Here is a 10000-nt window from a genome sequence, read left to right as displayed (position 1 = left end):
AAATTGTGACGCTGATGAATAATAAAGTAGCTGCTATTTCCAAAACGATGGAATTACCTGGTGATAAATAACCTCGTCTTAGAGAGTAAATTTTTGACTTTGCAGAAACAATGGTTAACCTCAAGATTTGGGCGATTGTGATCTTTGCGTTGAATTCGCACAGTTCTTGTCAAACTTTATAACACTTGAAAGAAAAAGAAAACTAAGAAAAACAAAAACCCGGTATCTTGCCATCATTTGACATAGATGCTTCATTGTTTCGCCAGTAAACACGCTGCGGTAACTTGATCACGGAGCCCGATGAATTCGATGTCACTTTCGATTTTGCGATTTACTTGTGCAGCCAAAAGTACAATAACGAAATTGAACGTAGCAAGTATCTCCCAAAATGATTTTCGCTGATGGTAACCTTTTATATTTGCGGTTCAAATTTAATGTTGTTTTCATGTCGTAAATTTTGTTGCTGATGGCAAAACATTTTATTCTCGATCTACCGTCTTGAAAACTTCCTTCTGCTCTTCGTAAAAACTGTGTATCAATATTTATTTACTTTTGCATCAATATTTGTTTTGCATAAAATGTGTACCTTGCTTAGTTCGCATTTTTGAGCGTTAAAAAAGAATTTTCGGCCTATGCTTCTGTTACAATGTGGTATATTTTTTAGGTCACCCATCTAGATATTAACACCGCCGGACAGTGATAAACTTCAGTGCACTTTTGTATTACAAAGCTGTCAGACGCTCAGAGTGCACGTTTAAATCTGTGGTGAAAAAAATTGAGGAAACTTGAAAATGATCAACATGTCAGCCTAGAAGCCAATGTTTCTCGATTCCCTTTTATTTTCTTCAATCTTTCTGGGTTTAGTACTAGTAACCACATGTCTTCTCATGGGGCTATTTACCTAAGGCTTCTACCATGGCACTACAATGATATACAATACCAAAACAATATCTTGTACTATTAGAGCTACATATTACGCAAAGACAACTTGAATCTCCTGGAAGACAAAACGCAGCTCAGTTGACAATATGGAATCAAGCGCTGTGTTACTGCACTACCACACGTAAGCAATGCGTGTCTATTTTTACTAAAGATGACAGGAATTTTTTTCTTTCTGACAAATGATTAATAGACTGGTAGCCAGGTTTTTAACCTCAGAAAAAGATCTGTTTCGTCGTATGAACGTGTAAGCCAAAGGGCCTCTGTTTGCATGACTTCTGGGTGACCCCTTAAATAGTCTTAATGACCCCCGACTTGAAAACATTGACTGGAACGCTGCAGTTCAATACCACCCAACTCAGTACCTTCTGTTTTTGAGTAACACATACGACAGGCAACTCAGTGTACGCTCATGGAGCGTCTAGTTCTTTAAGCAATGCAACTCTTCTCTGGAATTGTAATCAAAATTGTGCAAACGTCTGTCAAGCAATGAATGTCCCTTGCCCCTACCCTAACATACGTTGGGCATTTGACTACCGGTACTTTCCGTGCCCTGGAAGTATGGGATTGAACCATTTCCGGAGTGCGGTGGGGAATGTGTACTGGAAACAGAACTAACCGTGTTTGTCGTGCCTGAGTTGCTTAACGCGCGCGTTTCAAGTAAATTGCTGATTTTATTGTTTTCATTTTTCCTTCCCATCAATATTTTGACTTAAAGGCCTACATTCGCCCAAAAGTCATAACGCACCGTGAATGAATTTTGTGTGACACAAAATTATCCAAATAGCAGACATGTTGGGTGCTTTCGATTGGGAATCCGGATTCCGGATCTTCGGATTTCCAATCGAACACAAAATCCGAAAACGGATTTCGCGACGGATTTTGTTAATTGAAATCCTTACCCGACATGAATTTCCAATTAGTGAATCTGCGACAAAATCCTTTTTCAGATTTTGTGTTCGATTGGAAATCCGGAGATCCAGATCTAAATCCGGATTTCCCAGTCGAAAGCACCCATTGTTTTGCCGCATGATTCGCCTGAGTGCATTCAGCCACACAGATCACGCATTTGGACAAGCCTTCGTTTAAAAGCAAAAACAAATGACCGTAATGACTTTTGGGCGAGTGTGGACCTTTAAACAGTTTGACGAGGGGGATTTTCCTACTGCCCTAGTTTTAAGCAGGGCATTTGAATAACTTTAGACCCAATAGGTGAATGGTTCAAAAGCACGCCTTTCGTGCAGAGATACAAGTAACTAGAGGCACGCACAATTACAAATTGTCCCTTTCAATTTCAACATTGTTTACCTATTTCCAACAATAAGGTAAGGAGACAATATTATTCTTCTTTGCAAGGGCCAGCTCATTGACAAAGAGACCTTTGGAACGAGGTTGCTAGAAGTGCTGGATCTTGGGAGATCTAACCAGCAAATAACTTGCAGACTAAAACAATACATTGGAGTGTATCATATACGGTAAATAAGATTTTTTTAGTTACAGTCGATGCAGTGTGGAATTCGTTTTGTATCGTTAAGAACCTGAAAATTTGTAGTCAGTTCGTCCGTCAGTTACGTAATTGCATGTGAGGCAGTTAGTTCCGCATTTGAATGATCCTTTTCAATAAGCTAAGTGTTTAAGGGTTATCGTTATTTTTGGGTTAGGGTAGATGTAGAGGTTTTTCTTTGTCTGAGACCGGAATTTAGGGGACATTTTGTAACATAAATTGTCTGTATTCCCAGGCACGAACGATTTTGATTTGGGGAGAGAGAACACTGGGACACTCTGTGATGCTTATTGAAATCGACTTGTGTCTAATTACTTGCATTTCTGGACATATCACAGAAGTACTGGGGGCAAACTCAACTGGGGAGGAGTGGTATGGGGAAAGTAGGGGGATGTCAAAGTTTCAAATAGATTGGTGCATAAGGTACAATGGTCTCATATTTACTTTTAATAAAGCCAAAGTAGGAAAGTTTGAATCACTCTCATTAGATTCTTAGGTAGAATGTAATGTATTTGAAATATATTGAAATAATATTTTGATTAAATTAATTAAATTTAATTTCCACTTACTTGCAGTTCCATTCCCATGGCTTAGGTCCATCTTGGTGTGTTCGGTATTGTAAATTGGCAAAGATCCGCAGAAGTCTAAGATCTTTTTGGTCAGAAGGAGTCTGTTTGCAGGTCCAGTTATCATTTCAACACTCGAATCTGTGACGGTAGGAACGTCTTCACCCCGGGAAGCTACCTGAGAAAAGCAAAGCAAGATGGAACAGATTAAAGCTGTAGCAGCACACAATTAAAACATACATGGTAGCTTGGAATATTGCTAATCATCATTTTGAAATGCACAGAGGGATTAATTTGATGGATTATTGTTAAAAACACATTTAGAGCGATGACAACGCTGGGAAACAATGCTGGAGTAGGAGTCTGGGGATAGCAAGCGGCTGTTGTGCAAATGAGCATAATGCGAGACACTGAACCGAGATCAAACCAGAGTAACTAAGATACTGAGACTACTTATTTGTCACAGAAATTATCAAATGTCTGAGAAACATTTGTAAACGCTAATGAATACTATGAAAGCAAATGTTATTTAAATACTCTAAATGAAAATAACTGATTCAGTTTTAATACCAAAAACCCCATCATATAACATTAAGTCAAACTTTGCAGCCTTTATACGACATGAAGACAAGTAGGCTACGAAAACAAAAGCTTAGGTTTGGATGGCGAGGAATTGTGCAGAAGTTAATTTATAAAAAATGCCATACATCATCATTTTATTGTTGCCAGTAACCTCTCAATACTTAGCCATAACTGAAATCTCATTTTGTCTATTTTGAACTTGCAAAATACAGATGTCACCTTCCCTGTTCCTGCTAAATGAGGATAATTTAAAGCTGGTGGGGAGGGGGGATCACATATAAGATGGGCAGGGGCCGGGTTGCTCATCTCACTTTAAGGTGTTTCTAAAACGAAGACCCAAAAACGAAGACCTAAGACCTAAGACCCTGTGATCTAAAACGAAGACCCTGTGATCTAAAACGAAGACCCACTGATCTAAAACGAAGACCCACTGATCTAAAACGAAGACCCTGTGATCTAAAATGAAGACCCACTGATCTAAAACGAAGACCCACTTATCTAAAACGAAGACCCACTGATCCAAAAGGAAGACCCATTGATCTAAAACGAAGACCCACTGATCTAAACCGAAGACCCACTGATCTAAACCGAAGACCCACTGATCTAAACCGAAGACCCTGTGATCCAATCTTAAATGTTAGTTAGAACGATGCCAAGCAGCTTATGGCTATTCAGACGACATTGTATATTATGGAATTGTGAATATTTACGCACATGAACGACAACAGAAAATTTTACGAAAACGAGAAAGGTTCCTGGTCCAGCGGTAAAGAACTTGCAGAAAAAATTGGTAGTAGAGGTAACAGACTAGTGCAGAGTGATTAAAGATCAATGTGCACTCCCAGCATTGCTCATGCACATTTTTGACATGTGTGCGATACTCGTGAAAAACTGTGGGAAAACAACGTCATCCACCGTGGGGAAACAACGTCATCAAAAAATCTTGTTGAAGTATCTGGGAAAATAACTCACCGCTGATTTATCATTTAAAATAAATTATTAGTTTCTCAAGGTAAATGACATTGCATTAGTTTCGGAGTTTTTTTTATTCCACTTCACACAGTAGGAATAAGAAAAAGTTGAAATAAAAAAAGCTGTGTCAAAGCATATTTTGTAATATTCTAAACTTTATTTTCATGATCGTTTTATTGTATACAAAGCATTTTAATGCACGATGCTTAAGAACTTAGATAGCAACTTGAAACGTGGAAACCAAATTAAGTGTCGCAAACACCCTCGTCCCTCTCGGTTAATGTAAATAACTAACCCACGACAAATGGCATTGGGCGATAGCCGAATTTCCGCCGATGTTGTTGGAAACACGAGGCCTGTGTTTGCGGCTTTCTTATGAAGTTGTAATTGTTGTTGTTGCTGTTAGTTATCTTAACGTAATGATATGTATTGTTAGTTTTTCCGCGGTTAGCCAGCACGGGTTAGTGTAAAGGACCGCGGAAACTGTGGTTTCCGCTGCTATCAGTTTATCCAACAATTTCAATCTGTGGGTTCACACTGGGCACTAAGTCTGTCTAAGTCTGTCTTAGCCTAAGTCAAGCCAAGTCACCCTAAGTCCGCTTAAGCGTTCAGACATATCTAGAAGACAAATTCTTTCCGCGCAAAGCTGTCATCATTAAAGATAAAAATAACAGATAAGGTAACTAAGGGCCTCCACAGACTAGGGATTTAGTTGTCGACAACTATTTGTGATCGACAACTAAAAAGTTATCGACAACTAAAAAACATAGTCTGTGGCGCAAGTTGTCGACGACTAAACCCCAAATTATTAGTTGTCGACAACTAAGCAGTTTCCCTTTTCGAAAAGGGAAACTGCTTAGTTGTCGACAACTAATAATTTGGGGTTTAGTCGTCGACAACTTGCGCCACAGACTACGTTTTTTAGTTGTCGATAACTTTTTAGTTGTCGATCACAAATAGTTGTCGACAACTAAATCCCTAGTCTGTGGAGGCCCTAACATCATAAACGTGGTGAGGAAGTCACGATCCATTTTAGCGAAGAAGTTGAGATCAAAATGAGACCAAGAAGCCGTAAAATCGCTGTAATTGCGACTATTGTCTTTTTATTAAATTTACAAAGGTTGATCAGCCAAATAAATGGAGAAGGAGACCGACTAAACTGAGGTGGTGAAGCCGCATTAAAAACATGAGGCATTCCTGCTTCAGATCTGTTGGGAAATCGGCAAGGAATATCATAAGAAAACAAAAATTACACTTACGTTGGCCAATCAAAAAGTGATCAAGCCACGCAACTTACATCGCATAAGTTGAAAAGTCGGTAGCGTAATTGCCTTCTAACGTTTCGTCCTCTCGGCGAAGCATCTTGAGTTAATTTTGTTCGTGAGAAGAAACTTGTTGCGTGATTTCTTTGCTTTGGCGACTAACACGGGAATCTCCATCTCCATCTGATAAAACCCACGATTTTGACATTTTTTTGGTATCAGGTTTTCTTAAGTCAGCCTTAAGTCATGTTGGAAAAAGACTTAAGAACCGCTTAGGTCGTTTGAGTTTGCCGACACTAAGACAGAAATCACGCTTCTGTGACTTAGCGGTTCACACCTGTCATTTTCACTAAGTCGACTTAAGAGATTACTAAGTCAGACTTAGTGGTCTAATGTGAACCCAACTAATAACTCGAATTTAGCTAGGCTGAAGTATGTACCGCAAGTATTTACCTCAAGTTTTTCCGCCGTGGTTGATGAGAGTGTTAGGATCACGTTTGTAGAATTTTTCAAGCTCTTTGACCAATCATAGCTAGCCAAGAGCATATACAAACGCCAGTTTTTGAGAGAACTAGAAAGAGTGGGCTGCTGGCAACGGCAGAGTGCTGAAGTTCCACGCAAGAATAAAGAAGTTTAATCTCTGAAGCTGTGTTTAAAAAATCTGTCACGTAATAGCTGTCATAGTTGTCACTTTTAGTCATGTTATTGATGTATAAATTACCATTTGTCTAAAAAAACAGCTTGCTTGCGTGAGAAAGCAAATGGTGTGGCCTTTCGAGGTGGTCCATTAATTTCCTCTACCAATAAAATTTTGTCTGCTTTGCGGGAACCTGTTAAAATGATAATTAGGTTCTGTTTGCCATATTACTGTAGTAACAATGGGTGACACCACACGAAACATCGCTATATCATTACTTGTGAGGAGTTTCGAGAACACGCACTCAGAGCTCACATTCAGATGTTCCACTGTTCCACCGTTCCTACTATTCCATAATATACAATAGCATCGTTTTAACATTTTTGAGGTGGGTCTTCGCTTTAGATCACAGGGTCTTCGTTTTAGATCACAGCGTCTTCGGTTTAGATCAGTGGGTCTTCGTTTTAGATCAGTGGGTCTTCGCTTTAGATCAGTGGGTCTTCGGTTTAGATCAGTGGGTCTTCGTTTTAGACCACAGGGTCTTCCTTTTGGATCAGTGGGTCTTCGTTTTAGATAAGTGGGTCTTCGTTTTAGATCAGTGGGTCTTCGTTTTAGATCACAGGGTCTTCGGTTTAGATCAGTGGGACTTCGGTTTAGATCAGTGGGTCTTCGTTTTAGATCACAGGGTCTTCCTTTTGGATCAGTGGGTCTTCGTTTTAGATAAGTGGGTCTTCGTTTTAGATCAGTGGGTCCTCGTTTTAGATCACAGGGTCTTCGGTTTAGATCAGTGGGTCTTCGGTTTAGATCAGTGGGTCTTCGTTTTAGATCAATGGGTCTTCCTTTTGGATCAGTGGGTCTTCGTTTTAGATAAGTGGGTCTTCGTTTTAGATCAGTGGGTCTTCGTTTTAGATCACAGGGTCTTCGTTTTAGATCAGTGGGTCTTAGGTCTTAGGTCTTCGTTTTTGGGTCTTCGTTTTAGAAACACCCCTCACTTAGGGTGTTTTGGGCGAAACGCCATCACATGTAGCCTTGAAGGTCTCCTTTAAGGTTGCATGAGGAGAGATATAAAAATATATGTTTAATTAGTTTTAAATATGGTCTCTTTTAGGGGTCACAAAGAGCCTGGGCCACGCCCAGATTGGTCTCACTTAGGGGTTTAATTCAAAATTCCCGACGAGCATCTCCGCTCCTTCATATGCAAAATACCCACCCCCTCGGGATTGATTGACGGAAGTCCATTTCATACTGCCTCGGAGGGTTTGATTTTAGAGGTCGCGTAACAGTTAAGTAAATGGTTACTAACTTGAGTGGTTGGATATCCGAGCACTTCAAAACCAAAATTGTCATTATGTAGTCATGGTAGTGAGCCATCATAAACAGACGCTTTTAATTTTGCTAGATTATTTACCAGATCGAGGTCAGCCTTCAATTTCTTTGGCGATGACAGGGATGGGTCCAGTTTGGAGATGTGGCACGCCTTTCGGGACAGAAGCCTGGTCACAGTGACACCCTAGACATGAAAAGAAAGCAGAACCGGCGTTTGTTCAACCAATTTTCACAAGGCGTAATCTCAGCACAAGCCTTAAGTTAAGCAAATAAAATCATAACCTAAGGCCTGAAGGGTCAAAATTTATTTACCAGAGATCGCTGCAATGTGTCCTGTTTTTGATGTCAGCAATTGTATACTTTAATACTCACAAACACAACAACTAAAAGCCATGATGAATACGAAGAACTTGTACTGATACATGCTACTGCTTATGTGCGCAAAATACCGGAAATAAATATATATGCACGCAATCACCGGAAGTTTCTGTTCTTATATAAACTACGTCACAATGCTTACCATCTTAAAGTCATGGTAAAAATCAGCAGCCTCGACGTCATTGTGCTTGGGAACTCGGAAAACTTCGACTTCATCATCTTCATCAAGTTCGATCTCTTCTTGGTATCTTGTTCCTTTTTCCTCGATAGCCATTTTATATTGTTCAGTCTGTAAAATAAATTGAGAAAATAAACATGATTGGTAAGTCATGTGAAATTCATCATTTTACATGTCTGCATGGACTTCCCATAAGGGACCATTTTCTTCAGCTGCAAACAACAGCTGAAAAACTATATGCTTCTTTTTCACGTAAAAATGCCATGAACTCGCTAGTGTTACACATGTGACTTTACTGTTGCAAATCTAAACCTAGAGGAGCGAAACCCGTAAACAAATTCGATGAAACAGCCGTGAGTTCTCCTTCAAAGAGTGATACTTTTGGCAAAAAGATCCTCTCAGCGAGAGTTTATTAAAAAATTTCCAAATTCAGTAACTTGAATTTTGATTTTGGTTAAGGTGGGTTGGGTAAATAATACTTTACATCTTAGACGCAGAGAGGACTCCAGCGAAAACGACTGCATGGTTCAGGGGAAGGCTACAACTATAAATCTCGTGTGCGCGAAAAAGTGGAAACATTCCGGACACAACGGGCGTTTTCCATTTACCAAGAAATTCCGGAAATTCCGGTTGGGATGTAAATGGAACACACGTTTTTGATCCGTTCCACTGGAAAATTTCCGGAATAAACGGAACTTCTGAAAAGGTAGTCGTGTTTTCCCGTTGGAAACTTTCCGATGGAAATGTGTGTTCCCTTTTGAAAGGTCTTACCACTTCCAGGCTATTCACGGCCACATGTTTAAATTTTGGCGCGTAAAATCGCAATCACTGGACGGCGAACGGACCTGAGTTAAATGGAACACGTTTTTCACCCGATGGAAATTTCCACCGAAATTTCCGGAAATTTTTTGTAAATGGAAAACGCCCAACGTGCCATGTTTAATTGAGTGAACGCCGCAACAACTTCCAAAATGGCCGCTCCTTAAATTCCCGCTCTCAAAATCACGTGACCAGAAATAACATTTGACTCAACGAGAAAACGCCTCATTCATTTTGTCTTAGTATATAGGTTTCATTAGCGTTGCAATGTAGCGTTGTAGAGTCGCTTTGACAGTTCTCTAAACGTTCCAATAGTTTTATTGTGCATTTTTGTTCTTATTTCCGTAGTGCTGGCTAGTGTTAGCTACGTGATTATCAGGTCTTTAACATGTAGATTCGCAGTTTTTGTCTCACGTGTCTTAGTTTTTTACAAATCTTTCAACACCTGCATCAGTGTTAATTGGCGATGACGACATAGGAGAAACAAAGAGAATTTTGCCTGAATGTAAGGCGGTCCCGTTATGTTGTCCGCATTGTGCATGAAAGGAAAAGTTTTACATCGAGTGCGCGCACACTTAAAAGTACCGGATTGATCGTCGGGTTTTAGTAATATTGTTCATCTAACTGGAAAGTTATCAATGTTTTTGTCGCGCTTGAATGAAAAACTAGCGGCCTTAAGCTAATTGGAATGCGATTTAGTCATCTCGTGCTTCGCCCCTTTGGTGACGCCCTCCATGCGACTCACTGGGTGAATAAATGGCACCCCTCGCTTCAATGCGATATGCTTGCACATCCGCTGGCGTCTCAAAAGACGACCACTGACTGAGCATGCACAAA

General features: G+C 39.9%; 1 protein-coding gene across 1 annotated transcript in view; it reads right to left on the bottom strand.

Moving 5' to 3' along the window:
• Nucleotides 1-10000, bottom strand: part of LOC137979258 (uncharacterized) — a 14951-nt gene that overhangs the window by 4668 nt on the left and 283 nt on the right. Inside the window, exons 3-5 of the mRNA XM_068826481.1 lie at nt 8309-8455; nt 7871-7972; nt 3013-3187 (exon numbers count right to left, since the gene is read on the bottom strand). Of these exons, the coding sequence (XP_068682582.1) occupies nt 3013-3187; nt 7871-7972; nt 8309-8455 (424 nt within the window). The remainder of the gene's footprint in view (nt 1-3012; nt 3188-7870; nt 7973-8308; nt 8456-10000) is intronic.

The sequence above is a fragment of the Montipora foliosa genome, chromosome 12 (genome assembly GCF_036669935.1).
Source record: "Montipora foliosa isolate CH-2021 chromosome 12, ASM3666993v2, whole genome shotgun sequence".
In the NCBI taxonomy this organism is placed as follows: Eukaryota; Metazoa; Cnidaria; class Anthozoa; order Scleractinia; family Acroporidae; genus Montipora; species Montipora foliosa.
This window is presented reverse-complemented; position numbering and strand designations above follow the sequence as displayed.